The 20,512-nt window shown below is 43.0% G+C and overlaps 2 protein-coding genes across 4 annotated transcripts in view; both read right to left on the bottom strand.

Moving 5' to 3' along the window:
* Positions 1-1,703: 1,703 nt before the first annotated feature.
* On the bottom strand, positions 1,704-11,659 carry GRPEL2 (GrpE like 2, mitochondrial). Its single transcript, XM_024577011.3, has 4 exons — positions 11,502-11,659; positions 9,035-9,188; positions 8,152-8,233; positions 1,704-4,604 (listed from the first exon to the last, which is right to left on the bottom strand). Exons 1-4 carry the CDS (start codon positions 11,576-11,578, stop codon positions 4,240-4,242), a joined length of 678 nt encoding a protein of 225 aa, XP_024432779.2. The 5' UTR covers positions 11,579-11,659; the 3' UTR covers positions 1,704-4,239.
* Positions 11,660-12,297: 638 nt separating this feature from the next.
* Positions 12,298-20,512, bottom strand: part of AFAP1L1 (actin filament associated protein 1 like 1) — a 60,592-nt gene continuing 52,377 nt past the window's right edge. For all 3 annotated transcript variants that reach the window (XM_053927016.2, XM_045185044.3, XM_045185043.3), the window contains 3 exons: positions 19,824-20,002; positions 17,693-17,821; positions 12,298-15,725 (listed from right to left, as the gene is read on the bottom strand). In XM_053927016.2, coding sequence (XP_053782991.1) covers positions 15,702-15,725; positions 17,693-17,821; positions 19,824-20,002 — 332 coding nt within the window. In that variant the 3' untranslated portion in view covers positions 12,298-15,701. The remainder of the gene's footprint in view (positions 15,726-17,692; positions 17,822-19,823; positions 20,003-20,512) is intronic.

The following is a 20,512-nucleotide window of genomic DNA, read 5'->3' as shown; positions in this document are numbered from 1 at the left end:
GATTTCTTCTAGCAGAAAATAAAGTTGGGGATGAATTTCAGAATAAGTGAACTCCATATTTATTCCGTTAGATTACGGCCGAGAGAAGAAACTGTCAAGGGATTCGGAGAATAGTAAAAGTGCATATAGCTGGGGTTCTAAATCAGCTGTGAGTCTGGATTTAAGAGGGCCAAACTGGATTACTAGTAAAATGGAACGTGAACATGCATTCCTCATAATCTTGAAAAAAATAAAACTTCTTGGCAATATTTGTATCAGAATGCAAAACCTTTTAAGTTCACTCCTAAAGAGTCGAAGTATTCCTTAATTTTTTTTTTAACAAAGCATTCATTGATAACTTTGTGTGAAGTTCTTTTACGTGCTGACTTAATCTGATTGTGTAGGGGGTTTTGGGGGGAGGGGTAGGGTAAATCACATTAACTTCTTCACTCTGCTTTGCTTTTAATTTTAGGGTCCTTGGGGGAGTGAGGTTGGGTATGTTATCTATTGCTGCATAACAAACTACCCCAAACCTTAGTGGCTAAAAGAAACAATTATTTTACTTTAAATACTTTATTTTTAGAGAGAAGGGAGGGAGAGAGGGGGAGAAATATCAATGTGTGGTTGCCTCTCTTCCGCCCCCAGCTGGGGACCTGGTCCACAACCCAGGTATGTGCCCTGACTGGGAATGGAACGAGTAACCCTTTGGGTTGCAGGCCACTGCTCAATCCACTGAGCCACACTAGCCAGGGCTAAAAACAACAATTATTTATTTGCCTCAAATTCTCTACTTTGGGCAGGGCTGTGAGATCAGGTCATCTCTATTCCACGTGGTATCAGGTGGATCCACATTCAACATGGCTCCCTGAGATGACTGGCAAGGAGGTTCTGGCTGTCAGCTGAAAGCTTAGCTAGGGCCCTCAGGCTGCTTCGGTTTGCTCTTGGTTTGATGGCTGGGTTCCAAGTGAGCATCCAGAGGTAGAAAGGCTTGTGTCTAGAAACTGGCAGTGTCGCTTCTACTCTATTCTATTGGTCAATCACAAAGTCCCAATTCAAGGAAATTTAGAGCCATGTTTTAAAACCTCCACAGTGAAATTAAGAGTGTGGATGAAGTCTGAGTGCCCAGGAACAAGAAATTACTTACTGACTGAGACTAAGAATATGGGAGACGATGGGTTATGGAACCAGGGTGTGCAGACAAGACTGTTAGAATGAAAATGCAAGGCCACACTTCAGGAAAGGCTGGCTCCAAAGAGGGCCGCTATGGAGGCTGGGTATGTAGAAGCCAGCTGAATAGAGGTAAAGACAAGGCCAGGCAGTGGTTGGGAAGGACACGGCAGAACAAGGTCATGTGTTAGTAATCTGGTGTAAAGGATCATCAGAAGTCCAGCAGTTCCAGTGAAGTGGTTAAAGCAGATAAGACAATTATAACCAAGAAGCAAGCAGAAGAAAATAATGCAACTCCAGAGAGGAAGGCAGAAACAGGAGTCCAGAGCTAAATAACACATAGGAATGAGAAAGAAGCGAGTCAGGGAGGTGTAAGAACAGACAAGACTTCAGCACCGGGGGAGGGTGTGGAATGTCTACAATGCATCCATTTGGCTGGATCGCTGCAGAATCTCAAGGTGCCTCCACTGAGCACCAAACAAGGTGGGCTGGCAGTCACAGTCGTGACCACGGCAAGCCAACACACAACGGGAATTAGGCAAACACGTGAACTGCAGTTATTTCAAGTCAGGTTTTATTAAAGTTATTTATTTCTGAATGTTTTATATTATCCTTAGTTTTCCCTATTTCATTTTGCTTTAGTGTTTAAGAACCTTGGTTCACTTATCAAATCCTCTGCCATGAAAGCACCGAAGAAGTTCCATCAGCATCAGATCGACTGATTCCTTTATGGCAGTGAGGGAAACCTGTAAGATTTGTAGAACCCAAGGACTAAAACACCGATATCCCCTCGTCAAGTGAGCCAAAGCTTCCTTACATACCCTCTGTAAGCCAATGTCTTTTCACATTATAATCCAGATGAAAATAATTCAAAGCACCAACACAATTTTCTTGCTCCTTCAGCCTAAAAACATGAATTTCTTGTGCTATGGTAAAACAAAAGAAATAAAAAAACCCCCAACCAAAACAACCAGAAGCTGGAAGGAAAATAAGCCACTCTGATTAGCTTATTAAGTTTTAATAGTTAAACATTTTTAACCAGCATTCCCCTTTTTCCTAGATTTTAAGGCAGCTATAAAAATGTTGGAAAGACAATGTGTATAATAAAAACCAATTAAAAATAAATATTTGAGGGCCTACTATAATAGGCAATTTACACATTTCATTTAATCCTCACAATATTGTGAGAAAATTATAACCATTTTACTAATAAGCAAGCTGGCTCAGAACGGTGAAATGAGTGGGGCCTGAGGTCACACTGATGACTGAGCTGGGACTTATGTTAAGTCTATGCCTACAAGCCTATGCTCGATGACACTGCCCTAGCTCCCAAAAGCCCTTCAACTTTGAGATTCTTACTGCTATAGCTCCATTTTCTAAATTTACACTTTTAAGTCTGCAAAACTACTGAATAAGAATCCAAAATTATTCTCAATCTACTAGCTAAAACAGGAAGTTACAAGGAATATCAGAAAATTCTTCAAGTAATCAGAACATTCCATACCCCAAATTACGGTTATTTTAATTCAATGGTAATAACAGCTAGTAATCCAAGAACACATGAATAATTATAAAGGGCTCATTTTCTTACTGTCACCATCTGTCAATTTCAAAGGAATGCAGGCAAATAAAGACAAATTCCTATTGTGAACTCTGACTGCTCATTAAATTTACACCATGCACTTAGTGGGACGCCAAGAGGTTCTGGTTTAAGTCTTACCACCAGTGTTTTGTTTGCATTTTAAAAGCATGCATATTTTTTTAAGTGTCTAAATCTTGTGGAGATTGTAGGGCCCATTGGGGGATGGCTTTATTTATACAAGTCTATGTAGTGTCCTAGAATTATATATGGTGTCTAATTTTTACCACTCCACTGGAATGGGTCACAGAGTTCCAGGAGAAGTGGGTTTATTTTATGGGTAACTAACTTCAACCTAACCCTATGCAATGAAAACACATTAAGGAAAAAACCAAACAAACCCTAAACCAATGCAGTCTGGAAAGCCAACACTTAACTGTCTGCTGGGGGCACCTTTGCATGTTCATCGAAGAACTACTACATCTTGATTGAAGTTGATGCCTAGTTGTTCCTTATTCAAATTCTCACTGAAATTTAGTCCACTAGTTTTAGAGATTTATTTTTTTGAGTCCAATTCTAAAAACACTGTTTTCATACTCCAGAAGAAGTGGGAAGGGTGAAATGAGATCGTCATTAAGGCCTCTTCTAGCATTAAAATGGCTGTAGGTAACCTCCTTTCTGAAGTCTGATGTATCACCCATTCCCTCACTCATACATCGAACAAACCTTTTACAAAACACCAGCCATATGAAGCAGGCCTGAAAAAATCAAAAACAAACACAGGCTCACTGCTCTAGGCCATACACACAAGGAGAGTGCTATGCTTGCACTTTCTGTGACAGACAGGGAACTGGGTTGATTTCTTGGTGTTCCCTGCCTTCCAAGTCTTGTCTGGGTCTTCAGCCCTTGTAAATGGGAATCGGAAAAGACAATGAGTGTGAAGATGGAGTCTACCCGGCAGGTGCTATAAGGACAAAAAATGGCTAAAAGGAAAATAAAATAAGAATAGGTACAGTCCTGAAAATCCATACGTATAAAAACCAACCCAAATGATCTAAATTCACTCAACTATAAAGCTTCACCACCTAAGTACCCAAATGTTGAGCTAATCCTTTCCCCCACAAACACCAGGTTCTATACAATTCCTGTTACAGGACTATTAGAGGGGAACAATCAGTTGAAAACACATAAACATATATATACTCATTTCTACCTTTTGAAAAGATTTTGGATTGAAAGTCATCAGAGCACTAATTTAAAAATAATTTTCTTAAACATATCTTGATAAAGGCCACAGGAACACTTGTCACATTGTTCAAATGCCCAATGGCAAGACTTCTGATGAGACCAAAGAGGTCACCGTAAATCAATACAGTATCTTAGAAATAAAGCCAATATGACTAAATCCAAAACAGACCACATGAAGTAGCTCATGTACAATACAAACCTAGTTTAATAAATAAAGGAACATAGGTGGCTGCACTGTGAAGAGCATCCAGCTCCTCACCGCCCATTCACAGTCTTCTCTGGGACTCCACTGCCACTTCCACCTGGGCAAGTCTAATGGTGCGGCCGTGAAGTTTGTAGCCATCTTGCCTCACTAACGCCACCGTGCCAGGCTGCACCCCCACACCAGCCGGCACGTGACAGATGAGTTCATGCTCATGAGGGTCGTATTTGTCACCAATCGGGGTCATTTTCTCCAGGCCGTGCTTGGCAAACACACTTTTCAGCTTTGCTTCTAAAAGTGACAAGCCTCGGAAGATCTTCTCCAGAGTCAGCTTCTGGTCTCCGAGCTCTGCTACTTCAGAAATGCACTCTGTAGTCTTCTCCAAAATGTCGGCCACCTCTACCAGGTCCTTACAGAAACTCTGAATTCCTACGGAGAAACCAGGCACTGTTATTGTTTATGGGAAACCACTCTGCCTTTGGGGGAGAGGTCTGGGGAAGGCCCGGGGAGGGCTGGTATGCTGGGCACACCAGGAAGTGGGACGATTGCCGCACAGGACTCAGGGATCATTATCAACCCAAGCAACAAGCCAGTTTCCCTTGGAAGGCATTTGACTAGGAGGCCTCCTAGGAAATAGGGAAGAGGGTAGAACCCGAGAACTGACTACTTACAATAGGCTCAGGGAACCAGTCCTTTAAAACCATCTTTATGCTTCTTGTATTTTTGTTGCTACTCACTTTTAGCATTGAGTTGTGTACATGTTTTGAAAATTCCTGTCTATCACAGTTATGTTGAGGCAATAGCGATGTTAGTGTTTCATGGGAGGCCATAATAAAAAATTAGCTGACAAGACCAGATGAAGGGGAATCAAAAGGGTGGTTTATTTTGAGGACTGGCTAAGTAGGAACAGGAAAGTAAGACATATCCATAATGAGTCTCCAACCACTTGCTATAAAGTCATACATACTTGCTAGAGATGAGCCAAAACTGTTTTACCTTTTAGAGTCACATGAACTGCTGTAAAAGCAAACTCAGGTGTTGAGAAATCTCATTACTCCCAATGCATCTCGATTTTTCCCACAAGGAGAAGCAATGCCACCACTACAGCTGTCTATGGTAACGCCAAAGCCCTGGTAGGGGTTGGTGGGGGCAAAGGACTTTATTGATCCAGCTTTAATCCAGGCCGAGTTTTAAGGCCCTGTGTCCAAACAAGAAGCCACCTCAACTGTATTCAGAGGGAATCAGAATACCACCAAGAGGTAAGCAATAAAAAAGACTACAGACAAAGGAATGACTGACAGCGAGGTGGGAATTCTACCTCTAACTTTGGGAGGATGAGATCCGTTAAAGCTTCTTGAGCCAAACAAGTGGATTGGGATTCAAATTAGCCTAATAACCACCTTCAGAATGGACTTTTGGGGGCCGGCAGCATGATCGATTGGCAGGCAGGGAAGACATCAAAAAAAACTAGGGGAGCCAATTGAAGTAATCTTGTTATGATATGATCTGAAGGAGAGGAGGCAATGGAGAGGAAACAGTGAAGACAGGAGGTATTTCCAGGGAACCAGACTTGGTATGATCCAAGCTGTGGAAGATACCTCCCTGACCCCCATTAGGGATGGTAGCCAGAAAATATCAATGGCTCTTAATGAGATCAGCTGTGAAAGAAGACCTTGGCCAAAGGCTTGAAAAGCATGCCCATAAGATTAGTATTTCATCCAAGAGAAAAGAATGAATTAAAAAGATCAATCAGGAACATGAAAAGTATCCCCTGGTTATTCAAAAGAAGACAGACACTCTAATAGCATTTTGAAAGCTATAAGCTTCTGGGCTTGACTTGCGTGCTGCGTGGTACAAAGAGCCCTGGCTTCTAGTCAGTAAAGTTGTGTAAATTTGGGTAAATAGAAGCCTAGGTTCTTTTCCACTCTTTGATTCTATTCCAATTATTGTTATTGCAAGAGTGGTTGGTTCTGCATCATTTTTTTAGTGGAAAAAAAAGGATCCTTTGGGAACTGTTTAAGAGAATAAGGGTTACTGAGATAAAACCATCCCTGGAAGGAGAACAGACTCATGCCATGTCCTTTAAAAGCATTCTACTTTTTCACACTTCCATGCTCACTTCAATTTTCTAAGTATTCCTGGTCACAAGGAAGAAATGTCCTAAGGAAATGACTTATATGGCATGTTTTGCTAGACACATCTTGCTCTGTAAACAAATTAAATTACCTATTAAATTCTTTTGAGTTTAGTTAATATGGACTTGTTTCTGGGGACCTTGTTAATTCTTGAGGAAACTGATATGAGCTAGTTCCTAACTCAAAGCTTGACTTGTGGTAAGCCAACTCACCCTGCTCCCCTCAAGCAGGTGGGAAGTCTTCCCCTGTCATCACAAGTGGCTTATTTACTACAAAAACTCTCTGTAGCTCAGAGGTCAGCCAACTTTTTCTGTAAAGGGCCATATAGTAAATACACATGTATTTTTAATCCTCACCCGAGGACATGCTTATTGATTTTAGAGAGGGGGGAAGGGAAAAAGAGAGGGAGAGAAACATGAATGTGAGAGAAAAACAATCAGTTGCCTCTTGTACACGCCCTGATCAGGGACTGAACTGCAACCTAGGCATGTGCCCTGACCAGGAATCGAACCTGTGACCTTTCAGTTTACGGGATGATGCCCAACCAACTGAGCCACACTAGCCAGGGCTGTATAGTAAGTATTTTATGTTTTGTGGGACAAGAGGTAAAATCAAGGATTTTATGTAGTTGACTATATAAAAAATTTTTTTTTGAGTTTTTAATGATGAAACTCAGAACTTTATTTATGGACTAAGAGGTGACAGGCTTGGATTGCAAGCTGTAGTCTCGAAGTTGGAAATAAGAGACTAAAATTTGGATGAAATATCAGGAATATAATTTGGGGGTCAGTACTTAGCCGGTAATTGAAGCCTTGAAACATGATGTCCACAGCACAGAAAGAAAAGCAGAAGACTATGCCAAAGTACTGGGGCCGGATAGGACAGGAATGAAGTGAACCTGGGCACAAACAGACAAAATCCAGAGAGAAGGAAGCAGTGTGACACAGGGGAAAGAATAATCCCTGAGGGGTCAGGACACAACGAGCTCATGTCCACATTTATCACAAACTCACTTTTGTCACCTTACCTGAAAAAGAAGACTGGACTAGATAGACCCAAAGGCCCCTTCAAGCACTTCCCTTCTATGTGTAGTGGAAGTACAATGCTACATATTAAATTGTGAGTATGGCAAGTCACCACAGATTTGCCCTTTACCCCTGAAGCCCTGTCACTCAACTAACACCTTCAGGAACACGTCTGGAACAAGATGTGGTGCATGTGTAGAAAAACTTCTGAAACACTTTGAAATGGACCAAAAAGGTTACTCAATGTCATCAGTGAAAATTAATGTGATCTAGCACAGCCTCCAGGGTTATCTGCTTCCATGGGGTCCAAGCTTTTGTCTCTGAGTTATTGTTATAACTTAGGAATTTGAAAAATACTGAGAATAATATAAATAATTCTTGTCCGCAATTGTAAAAATTGTCTGGTGGAGATACAATGGACTATTGTACTACAGATACAGACCAATTTTGCTTCTATGAAGCAATTTCAGCAGCCCTGATTGCCAATGTGTCTGCTTCTTGAATTCTCCATTGAGCATCTTGCTGATTCACTTGTTTGTTAATGAGTTAAACACAACTGTTTGTATGAGCACTAGAATGTTAAGTGTACATGCTTGAAAAAGAAAATAACCAAGGTGTGGTCAAACTAAAGATAAGCAGTATTTTAGTGAATGGTTCACCTGACAACATTCGCTATAAGCAGCACAGAAAGCCTATGGGAATAAGGGAAGGGGAGGGATCGGTTAAGGACTCAGATGTGTTTTCACTATGTTCAGTTTGCAGAGGGGTCTTAATAAGGGGTTAGTAAGGGGTCTTAAGTAAGAATAAATCTCTCACCAAATATCTTGGCGTCTTCTACACATCTTTGGGTCCGCCTTCTTATATTTTCACCATCAGCTACAGCTCTCTGGTATCTCACCTGACCACCAATATGATAAGAAAACAAATGCTTTTTGGTAGGAAAGAATGGTTTTGTTTATTTGACAAATTTTACCCTCATGACAGGTCTTAAATTAAAAAAGCAAAAAGGAGTTGTAGGGATGCCAGATCAGTTACTCCAAATGCCCAGGTGAAGCAGGAATCTACTCTTTACAGAAGCCCTGAAAGGCGGTCATTTAGCCTGCCAGTTTTCAAGCTCATCTGAGAAAAAGCCTTCTTTTTCACATTCAGCCAGCACTACCACCGTCCAACTTTTGTTCTCTGAATTGAACTCTAAGACAACCAAGAGTATGTTTAAAAATGTGTCATCTATTTGAGGGCAGTTATTTCAGTCTCTCTAGTCTTTTTCTCTTTCATTCTTACAATCTCTGGTTCCTTTACTGCTCTCATAAAACATACCTTCCAACTGCCTTACCTTTCCAGTTGGTCTTGTTTGTAATTACTTTAATATCTATCTTCCTCAAAGTGCGTTTGTCAGCCCAGCACTGGGCACAGTGTGCCAAAGGTAATCTGACTGGCAGAGTGTAATGATAAATGACCTCACTCAGTCAACAAATACGGTCAACTACCTGCCAGGCCCTGTAGTTCCTCTGAAGCTACCAAATATCAGAGACCCAAGGACTGACACACAACAGGGAACTGAAGGAGATGACTATCCTTCGTGATACTTTTTAACTACTATGGATTATTTTGCCCAGTATGTCTAGTGAGGGAGTGGAAGTGGGTGAGGAGTAAAGAGTCAATGAGGGGAAACAATTTTGAACAGACAAAATCTACTCACTGTTAAATCCTGGACTTCCTTCTCCAGTCTCACAGCTTTTAGCTTTAAGGCTCTTTCTGCAAGAGAGGGCCCCAGCTCATCGGGAGGGTCCTCAGATCCGCAGTCCTCCCCTGCAGTGCTCTGGGTGGCAGTGCTGAAAGGAGGCGGACATCCCCTAAAGTGGAGGGAGGGAGCGAGGAATGAAGAAATGCCGCCATCGACAGCCAAAGTTACAGCCACGTTCAGAGACCAGGAAGTTTCCAGACTGAACTCCAGACAAAGTGTTTTCAGTCACAGTAACAATATGAACAATTGTAAAGCGGTTACTAAGTACCAGAGACTGTTTTCAGGATTTTACTTAAACCATCTTTTCACTTCATAATAATGTGTGAGATAAGCACTATTAGCGTCCCTATTTTACAGATGAGAAAACGGAGGCTCAGAGGAGCTTAAGACTTGTTCAGGATCACACAGCTGGTATTCGATGGAGCCAGGATACTAAGCACCAGACAACAGAAATAGCCAGAAATGGGGACACGAAAATTACGAAGGAAAGAACAAGTTCTGATACTCAGAACCAGTGGGGCATTTTTCATAGTGGGAATTCAAACCAAAAAGCCATACAGCTCTGGTTCAATGCTTCATTTTATAGCTGGGGTAAATAAAGCCCTGTAAAGGGACTTTATCAAACTGAAGTTAGGCCTCGAGTTCTAAACCTTCTCGATTGCAAGCTGTTAGTAAGGCTTTTACAGAGGAGACCCTGTGCTGAATTAAGAAAAAATTCTGAGATGGTAACTCACCTATATGTAAAATCAACTCAATTAAATATGCATAAAACACTATGTTATGGACTGAGAATTATAAACAGATGAATAAGAGAGATCTTTGTATTCCATTATGCTTAAAATCTACAATTTTATACAGCTAAAATGTTTGACATTTCATTCAGTTTACATAAGAGGAAATTTGGAGTAGGGACTAGTTTGTAGATCTTGGATTGAGGCAGTTCTGCCCCTCCTGCAATGAAGTTTCCAATATACCTGCTGGATAATGTGATGCTAAGTAAAATCATCAAGAAAATCAGTCTGTGAATACCAAAGCTCTTTAAAAAAGTGTATTTGTATAAACTAGCATATTTTGAAGAGTGCTCATTAAGGTGACACTCGAGCAAAGGTTTAAGAGGGTAAATAGGAGTTTGCTTCCAGAAAGGGCAGCGGGAACGGCCGGCCTAAGGTGTGCCCGGCACGACTTTTATTCCCAGACTTTCCAGGCCAGTCCCGCGTCCACTCCGTGTTATCTGGTGTCAGATTATACATATGAAATGACTTCTTCCTCATAAACTCCCAACAAGCCGCATTTATTCACAGAAAACAGGTCACAATATCCTCAGGGCCAGTTTAACGGGAAAATGGCCAGAACACAAGTCACGAAAGAGAGGGTGGCTGTGGGGGATCCTTTCAGTTCCTACTGCTTCTGGAGCGCGGGTTAATTTTATCAGAAGAAGCCATTTTTCTTGTGGTCACTTCCCTACATCACAAACGGACACAAAGACTTTAAAAAATTAATCACGATTGGAAAAAAAAAAAGCCCCAAACCCTGAATTCAACCTCTCACCCAGGTGTTAGGGCGGGGTGCTGGTCAGGTGCGCTAGGACAAAAAGGTGATACAGTTTTGCATACAGCAATTCTCGGAATCCCCCGCGGATTAATTTACATTTCAGACGCCGAACTTTACCCACCCGCCTACTCAGCCCTATTTTATTCTTTCTGAGGAAGTAGTAGTTAACAGGGAATATTGCCGGAAAATAATTGACATTGTTTACTAATTAAAAGCGCCGGCTCTGGAGTCCTGACTGGTTTCCAGCCTGGGTTCCACCATTCCCCGAATGTTATCGCGGAAAGTTACTCAACTTTCCCAAACCTCAGTTTCCTCCGTTAAAAAGGGCCTAATAAAAATCATTACCCATAGTTCTGCAATCGGCATAAGTGATCAATAAAAGTGCCGCAGCCCATTGATAAAAAAGTTACTGGAACTTCACAGACTCCCGAAAAACAGGTGCAAGGGCCTTATGGGGAGAGACCACAACCAACTCCCTCCTTTCCGGACAGGTAAAGTGATACCCGGAAAATGGGGAAGGGACTGGCATAAAGTCACTCAGGAGTCAGGGGAGAAAATCCCAATTTACCTGCAGACACCACAGAGGCGAAGAACGGGCCGGGAGAGATACCTCCCCAATTCAATCTACGTTCGGGGATGAAAAGATTTCCCACCTCCGAGGACGTGACGTTAGATCTTCCCACCTTCTCCGCCGGGCAAGGAAGCGCGGTTGTGGGGTTCAGTTTGCACCTCTGTATAATGGGGCAGTGAGCGCCTGATCGGAGCGGTCGAGAGAGGCTTGACGGGTCCTCTCGCCCGCAACTGGCCTTCCGGCTCGCTCGCCCCGCAGAGTCCTCACGTCCCCGACCCACGGCTTGCCTCGCCTGCTTACCTGCCACCGGACGCGGCACTCGAGGCGATCAGGCGCTGCACCCGCCGCCGGACCGCCCACAAGGACCGCGCGGCCATGTTTCCGATCTAGGCCGACAGAGGCAGCGCACGCTCACTAGCCGCGAGTGACGAGATACCCTCGCTCAAAAAACCACGCTTCCCGGCAGCCCTCGCGGGAGATTCCGTCTAGGGACGCCGGACTCTAACATGCATTTCCGGTGCGCGGTGCTGTCCCGTTTCCCGCGTAACACTTCCGGTCTTCGAGTGTGTTCGGCGCGTACTATGGGTTATTGTCACAACAGTGTAAGTTCAGTGCTAGCCGTGAGGTCCACGGCGAACAAAGGGATCCCAGCTGTGCTCTTTTGAAGCTTATGTGAAATTACAAACAACAAACAAGTGCAAACGCAATACAAAGTCAATATAGGACCGAGGTTTAAAGGTGAGGGGCATGGTGCTGCGGACGCCTAGAATACAATATGGCCGAACGTGGGGAGTTTTCCTAATGGAAATAATATTTTAACTGAAAGCTGAAGAATGAGTAGATGAAAGAGTAGGAAAGCAGTTCAGGTAGAAGTAAGACCCTACGAAGACCCAACGACGAGGGAAGAGTACTGCGAGTAAGGGACCGAAATACTGGAGGAAGGGGAGAGACAACATTAGACGTAGGGTTAGGCATGGCCATACGGTCACTTCAGGGATTTAAAAAGGAGCTTGAAACCCCTCCTTCCTCCATCACTCTTCCCCTCTTTTTCCCCTCCAATTTTCTCATTTTCCCTCACTAAAATGTGAGTTCCATAAGGGTAGAGATTTTTTTTTTGTCTGTTCATTTTCAACAATCAGTACCCTGATGTAGTTCAACAATTTTTCTGAATGCACCTGAGTCTTGTACTGAATGCAATGAGAGCATGTTACAAAGCCTTTACATGTTCAAAGGCTCCATTTACTGTAGGGAGGAGATCTCGGGATGTGAGGCTGTGAGGATGTAGGGAAACAAGCTGTTAGGAATAGTACATGCAAGGGTGCTCCTCAACAGAGACCTTTGTAACCACCTTATCTAAAGTAGCTACTATTTTAGGTGTGTCCAGCGCATTTTTGTTTTCATACTAGTAATTTATTTGCTTTGTTTTCTTTTTTGCTTGTTCTCCCAATTAGAGTGTGAGTTTCATGAGGGTGTTTGTCTCATTCACATCTAGTGCAGTAAGTAGGTGCTCCATGCATATTTGTGGAATGAATTAATGAAGATGAGTGGAGATAGGAAGAAGTGGTTGTATTTCAGAGAGATTTAGTATGGGAAGTTGCCCAGTTGTGAAGATGAACTGATGATTGGGCATTTGGAGTTGCCAGACTAGTTACTGGATGGTCCCTAAAGTTAAAAAGAAAAAAAAAAATTAAGGGATGGGAGTTGTGCTTGCATCATTCTGTGAGCATTTGCCACGAGATGGCTTACTTGTAGCTATTTGGGCCAGATTTTCGCCCTGCCTTTCTGTGAACTCCATGAGGACAGAGCTGTAGTCTTTTGCATGTTTATATTCTATCCAAGGCCCAGCTCAGATGTGTTGAAGCCAACAACTTACGTTTCCTTTTGGCCTTAGGAAAAGAGCACCATGACTTGAGGGATTATGATTCCCTTTTACATATAAGAAAATTAATCTCAGAGAGGTTGGTGAACCTGCTCAAGGTCCCCCACTGAGGATTAGTGACACTAGAAATCTGATAGTCCAAACCTCTGGTAGTGTAGGGAAGGATAGCTTCCAGTTCACCTCAGATCCATGAGCCTATACTTTGAAAAATAACCAAACAAAGCATTTTACAACCAGGAGCTGGCATCAATGCTTTAGCCATTTTCTTTACACTTCTCTTAGCTGTCCAACTTATAATGTATTGCATACATGCATCCATTCATCCATTAAATGCCAGTGTGCTTCTAAATGCTACAGTGCAAGGGGAGGGGGGAAATGGATGAAATGGAGCCTTGGAACTGAGTGGAAGGCCTCTAGAATCAGACCTTGCGTTCACGTGCTGGCTCCCAGTTACCTAACCTCTTTGGGTTTCCATTTCCTGTACTGTGAAACTGGGATAATAGTACCTATCTCACAGGATTTTAGTGAAGACTAAAGGGATAATGCCTAGAAAAGTCACTAACACCAGGACTGCTTACCTAAGTTAAAGGGCAAAAGGAATACGTGGAGCCACTTGTTCTAAACATATGAAGAGTACAGCAGCAGAGCAATCACCCAAGCACAGAGCCCTGCTAAGCGTGACTGTGCAGGCTGCATGCTTGTGCATCAGGCTCTGGATGACATAGTGCCTAATGCATGGTGAGTGTTCAATAAATGTTAATTATTAATTTCCTAGGGTCCCACTTCTCAAAGAGTCTAAGATCTTTTGGTGGAAAAGATACTTAGCTTCAAAATAACTGCATGGGAAACAATGAGGGCACAATTGGGTTGTCAGGTGACATTCCAGATCCACATTTTTAAAAAGTGTATTGATAATCCAGATTATGTGAGTGCCTTTGTCATTGAAGATACTCAGGTGGAATCTGGATGAAAACTCAGTTTCAGATTGGTTGCCTTCTAGTTTTTGCTGGTTGTAGTTACCATGCAAAAGTCATTTCTTCTTCAGTGGAAAGGACACAGGGTTTTGAGCCAGACATTTCTTATCCAGTTAATAGTGAGAACCACTAATGACTGGGCATTTAATATTTCTCAGACACTGCAAGATGCTTCCCATGTATTATTATCTCATTGAATTCCCCCAACAGTCTTGGGAGGAGAGTACTGTTGTTAACCTTTTTTTTGATAGGTAAGGAAGACAAGAATGAGAGAGGTCAAGTAACATTCCCAAAGTCACAGCCGTTAAGTGGCAGAGGCAGGGCTCAAACCCAGCCCTGTTCGGATCTGGGCTCTATAAGCCCTAAGCCTTATGCTCTGCCACTGACCAGCTGGGTACTTTGGGTCAGGTTATTCTTCTTGCTGTGGTGTCCAGCAACGTCAGAGGATGGAAAAGTTTGGATGAGGCTCAAGTATGTGGAGCCTTAGGCAGGGTGAAGTATGTGAAGCCTCTAGGAAAGTGCCCAGAAGTTATCATGGTATTTCCCTTCTCTCTCATTGAGCTAATCTCTGAGTGCACACAGCTAAATAATTTTATCTTTGTTGGAGGGAAATGTGTTAAAGACTTATAAAGTGCTTACAGTGTTGAGTAAGCGGTGAGAGGCACAGTGAGGGGACTGCCCAGGACTTAGGTCCTTGCTCCTCTATAAAAGTATTAAGTGTTTTAAAAGGCACTCATGTGGCAGAAATGAGCCACTGTCCCCTTGGTTCTACCTGATAGTTTTTCCTGAGAGCAGATAAGGAAGAACAGACAGTTGGGCCTCTGAGTGCAAGATAAGGATAAACATGAAAATGTCACATTTCTCATCATAACTCCTAGAGCCCGAGTGTCATGTAAAATAGTTAACAGACTTAAGTGACAGCAAATGACTCCACCCCACAAAGTTTGCATCATCTTGTGGACATTAGAAATCCGTGCTCCTGCCACTGAACCTAGCCTTACCTACTGCTTAATCAGATCTCTGATATGAAAACAACTCAAATCTGGAGTTCTGGTAGCTGCATCTGCCTAAAGCAGATATGGAATGACTGTAGAATTTGCATGTTCTCTATAGCTTTTGTTCACCTTTATGCAGACAGGGATAGTTCTATTAATTTTTCAGCCTATTTATCTTGCCCAAAGGCTGTCCGTAATGCCAACACAAATCCAACTGGCGCAAGTGTGATTGGATGATCAAGTCTTCTCTCTCTGTATTGCCCGACTGATGCTTCAGCACTGCCTTCCTTTGCCCTTTTCCATGGGATGTCAGCATGGGATGGAATGGCTTATTCACATGTGCTTTCATTTCTTCAGAAGGGAAGGCAGAGATATTTAACAAAACCTTTACAACTGTGCATATTCTGTCTCCCTCCACCCCCATTTTCCACCCTCTGTAAAGTTATATAGGGATGACCTTCATTTCCCTCTTCCCTTCTACTTCTTCCCTCCCTATATCCCCTATAATCATGCAGACAATAAAGGCTGGTCTTTTGGATGCCCCAGAGAGTGGGGGCTACTTTCAGTCTTCTGATACCGCCTTATGAGAAAAGCATTTCCGCCTTAGATGGGCAAGCTGATGTTTCCTTTGGATAAAATTCTCATCCTCTTTCTAGGTCTTCTTCATTTCCCATTCCTGAAGTACAGAAAGACAAGACAAAGCAGTTTGTTGAATAGTCTAGCATGACTTGTAGGATAAAAACACTTCATTGCACCTAGCTGTATAAAGATCTCTACTGGCCATATTAGAGAGCCATAGGTCCTAGTCCTACTCTCTTTCTTTGGCTGTGGATAAGTCATTTCTCCACACTGGGTCTTATTTCTCAGGGGGGCTCAAATATCACAAAGCATGTTTCTCAGATAAGAAAACAGGCCCAGAATGAAGAGGGGAGTGGGGACTGCCTCTGGCTCCACTGCTGTTCCACAGGACCTTGGGGTGGGATAGGAGGCTGATGGAGGAGGAGCCAAAGCAGGTTGTTAAGGAACAGTGAGGGCATCTCACAGGGCTCCATTCCTCCTCTAGGGCCTGTCGAGGAGTTTGTCTGAGAGGATATTGAAATCATGGCTAACAGTGGACGGCTGTTCACCTATGTACAATGCATGGGGTTTCTAACCAGTCCTGGAAGTGATGGTGTAAGCCAAAGTAAAATGTGGTAGTTAGATAATTACTGGTGGGAGGATTCTCCAATCCCAACCTGCTCCTCTCCCAGTATTTGCTACCCAAACCACAGTTGCTTAGGTCAGTGACTTAGGAGTCATCCTTGATTCCTTTCTTTTCCGCACCCTCCACATCCTCATCAGCAAATCCTTTGGCTCTACCTCCAAAGTCAGCCACTTCATATTAACTCCACTAAACATTTCTCATCTGTTTCTAACTGGCCTCTATCATCCCCTCATCCCCTCATCCATTCTCAACATAGTAGCCAGAATGGTCTTTTAAAAGTGTAATTCATATCCAAAAATTCCATGTTCAAAATTTGCCGTGACTTCCCATTATGCTAGAACAAAATCCAAAGCTCTTCCAGCGGCCTGCAAGAATCAAGGATCATGTTTATACAAAAACATTTAGTGGGCTAGGTTTGTATGACCTATAAGATAAGAATGTTTTTCACACTTTTGAATGTTAAAAAATATCATTTTTTATGATGTGAAAATTATATGAAAGTTAAATCTTTGTGCCCATAAATAAGGTTTTATTGGGACACAGCCATGTTCATCATTCATTTACATGTTATCTATAGCTGCTTTCCTGCTACAATAGCAGTTAAGTGGTTGTATGAAAGAGACCATGTGGTCCACAGAGCCTCAGATATTTACTGTCTGGTCTTCACATCAAAAATTTGCTGATGTCTGGTTTAGGTGATCTGGTTTCTGGCTGGTTACTTTAATGCTTGGGTATTTGCTTTTCAGGTCCACGCTTTCTTATCTGCAATTCTGAAATCCAGTAATCTCAGAGATCAAATTTTTTCTCAAGTATTTTGGCATAAACTCATGTGGTCACAAAACCTGTTTATAATCTCTTTATTCCACATGGTGTGAATATTCATGTATCTTGTTATAGAATTATTAACATGTTTGCGTATGGGGTATGTCCTGAGAACCTGTAGGGGTTTTTCATCACATATAGTATATGCATGATATTACCTTTCTAAAATCCAAAAATGTTCTGAAATACAGCAGGCCCCAAGAGTTTCAGAGATGGGATTGTGGACCAGTCTCATAGAGTGAGCCCTGGACTTGGAATTGGATGGGGTGGATCTGCAGGGCAGCTCTCACAATGGTGCCCTGCATGACCCCGGGTGAGTCCCTTTACTCCCCGATCTTCAGTTTTCTTACCTATGGAACGTGCCCTTCCTGTCTCAAAAACACTGTAGGCTCGGAGACCACAGCTTGTTAGAACTATGTGTTAAGAAAGAGTTAAATAGGTTCTGAATGAGATTTGAGGGTCTTCTCTTCTGAGCAAAGGTCAGGAATTTTATTGCAATTGTGTATTGGCAATTCTTTGCCTTTCTCACTAGCTGACTGTTTTTGTTTCTTGGTGAGTTCCCATAGAAAGGAGGCTGGCAGATCTTTGAATTTTGATTAGCTGAGCTATTGCTGTACCTTGGCTTTTTGCAGCACCCGTCCTTGGTTGGAGGTTACAATTGATGGGCTCCTTTTCCTCAGCTCAGAAACACAGTTGACAGGGAGAGGTTGCTCTGGGGCATTATTCTGGGGTTTATTCGTAGTTTCCTGTAGATAAATAATCACATAGGTGAAGTCTAGTGCTGGCTACCTATACCCAGCCTGCCCTCAAAAGAATGCAAATAGAAGGCACTATGCAAACATACCAGCATCAAACAGGGTGAGGGGAGGAAGACACTGGAGGACATTGGAAAGACAACTAAAATTACTGAACCCTCACTATGTACTAGGCATTGGGAGGATTAGCTTATTTAGCCTTTTCAAGCCTATGAAGTAGGTACTATTAGTTGTCTTGTTTTACAGATGAGAAAAATGGGAAGGTCAAATCACTGCTCAAGGTCACATGTCTGGTAAGCAGGAGAGCTGGGATTCCTACCCCACTGTCCTTCTATCTCTTACCCTCTCCCCCTTCCCATTTTCTATACTGCCCTGACCCCTTAAAATTTCCAGATGATTGCCCTTTATACCTTAGTGGATGTCGTTCCTTAAATGGGACATATCCATAGCTTAGCCTGCAGGGAATTTAGAGAGGACTTTTCATTATGTCCAGAGGCCATGGAAAGGATCAAAAGTGGAGGGAAAGTCTTCTAGAATGTGAACATCAGGGCATACGGGTGGGAGGAAGCAGCTGGGATGAATGAACCACTTGTTGCTTGTCCACCAGCCCTCTGTGACTCTGTAAAGTTATTTGGTCCCTGGGCCTTAATCTCTTCACTTTTAAATGGGGTTGGAAATGCCCCATGGAGAGGATGTGTAGGATGAAAGAAAGAGCCCTAGCTTCCCAGTTATAGGGTATGGTCTGACCAGCTGTGACCTTGGACAACAATGAGATTAAATGACAATGCAGACTTATCAGACAAATTACTTCATTTCTCTGAGCCTTAATTTCCTTGTCTGAAAGCAAGTATAACATTTATTCATTTGACAAACATTTATTACACTCCTACTATTTTTCAGACTATTTAAAGGGCTAGCACTATAATGATAAAAAACACAGTTCAATTCTTAATAAAAATACTATCTAGTTGAAGAGACAGACACTGGGCAAGTAAGGATAGAAATATATCTATCTTTCTCTCTCTCTATCTATATGTACACAAATTGTGGTTAAGTGCTATGAGGAAGAATAACAGATAGGATGGGAATGTTGATAATTTAGACCAGTGGTTCCCAAATGGGGGGACAATTTTTGCCTTCCCAAGGACATCTGGCAATTTTTGGAGACATTTTTGGTTGTCATAACTGGGAGCATGGCACTACTGGCATCTAGGGGTTAGTGGCTGGGGATGCTGCTAAACATCTTGCAATGTACACTACAGTCCCCTATGAATAGAATTATCACTCCTAAATGTCAATAGCGCTGCAGATGAGACACTGTGACATAAATTTAGGTCAGTAAAGTCTCCCTGAGGAAGTCTCATTCAAGGTGAGAATCTCTGCCTTGCAGGGTTGCTGGGAAAGTTAGATAATGGATGTAAAACCTTGAGTACAGGGCCTGGTACACTGGGGATCCCAGAGGAGGGCATGTGTGAGGTGGCTTACACAGGGCTCTGGAGTTGGACTTCCTGGGCTTGGGATCCTGTCTCCCACTTAGCTGGTGACCTTGAACAAGGTCATATTTCACACCTCTGAACCTCAGATCCCTGGTCTGTAAAATGGGGTGAATGCACATAGTACTATTTTATAGGACTTCTGTGAAGACTATGTGAGATAATACCAGTTAAGATGCTGGCCTGGGCTGTGGTAATTGATCAACACTAGTCTGTTATTCTTATTCAACTTATGGTAGTTATCATTATCAGTAAAGCTGCTTCTGAGACCACATTCAGAATGCAGAGTCAACTGGTGATGTGTCAGTGGAGACAACACAGGCCAGAGAACTTGTTGCAAGGGTCCCCTTCCTACCTCTGCCACCAAGGGCATGTCCCTTAGGTACTGTTTTGTCACCTGTAAGTGAGCATAACTCCTAGACACTAAGAATGATCAACATGTGTGGCATATGAGGGAATGAAGGAGCAGCTGCCCCTAGTGTAGCAGGGAGCAGACTCACCCCACTCTTGTTCTTGCTGCTCATGGAGAGTCCCAGGGCTGGGCCACCTGCCAGAGACTGCTGTAAGCGCTCCTTCACAGCCACCAGCCTCAGTTCCAGGTCGATCCGGTGCTCCTCCTTCTCCCGGCACTGAGCTTCCAGGTTGGCCATGGCCTCCTCCAGAACCTTTATCTTTGCTCCTGTGTCCAAAGACATTGATGAAAAATAGCTGGTCTGGCCTGAAGCATCCAGCAGTTTGGCAGGGCCTCAGGCCCTAGTCTGACCCTCCCAAAGAGCCTTTCCTATCCCCAGTCCTGATTAAGAGATGGAGATGGACTTTGGGCCTGGGGTTTTACTTTCCCAATACCCATTTTCCCATCTTCTGGATACAGAACCCTGATTTTCCACTGGGAAACCACCTCTTCTCTCTCATTCTTTATAGTTTGGATGGGGCTGACCTCACTCCTAGTTCAAGGGGTTGGCACATAACTTAGTCCTGGGCCATAATCATATCTCATTTTCTGGTCACAGTGATTGGTTTAGGGATCAAAGGTGGTCAGAGTGAATCTTGAAGTGTTTGTGGGGGCCATTGGGAAGTGAAGTTCTCTCTGCTGGGGTGGCCGAGAGGATTAGGTGAGGGCTGGAGCTGCACAGCCATTTTCACCATGAGGGGAAGAATACGAAACCAACGTAGAGGAAGGCAGAAGGAA

This window comes from Desmodus rotundus, chromosome 6 (genome assembly GCF_022682495.2).
Source record: "Desmodus rotundus isolate HL8 chromosome 6, HLdesRot8A.1, whole genome shotgun sequence".
Lineage (NCBI taxonomy): Eukaryota > Metazoa > Chordata > Mammalia > Chiroptera > Phyllostomidae > Desmodus > Desmodus rotundus.
The sequence above is the reverse complement of the archived record's forward strand: the minus strand, read 5'-3'. Positions and strand labels throughout refer to the sequence as shown.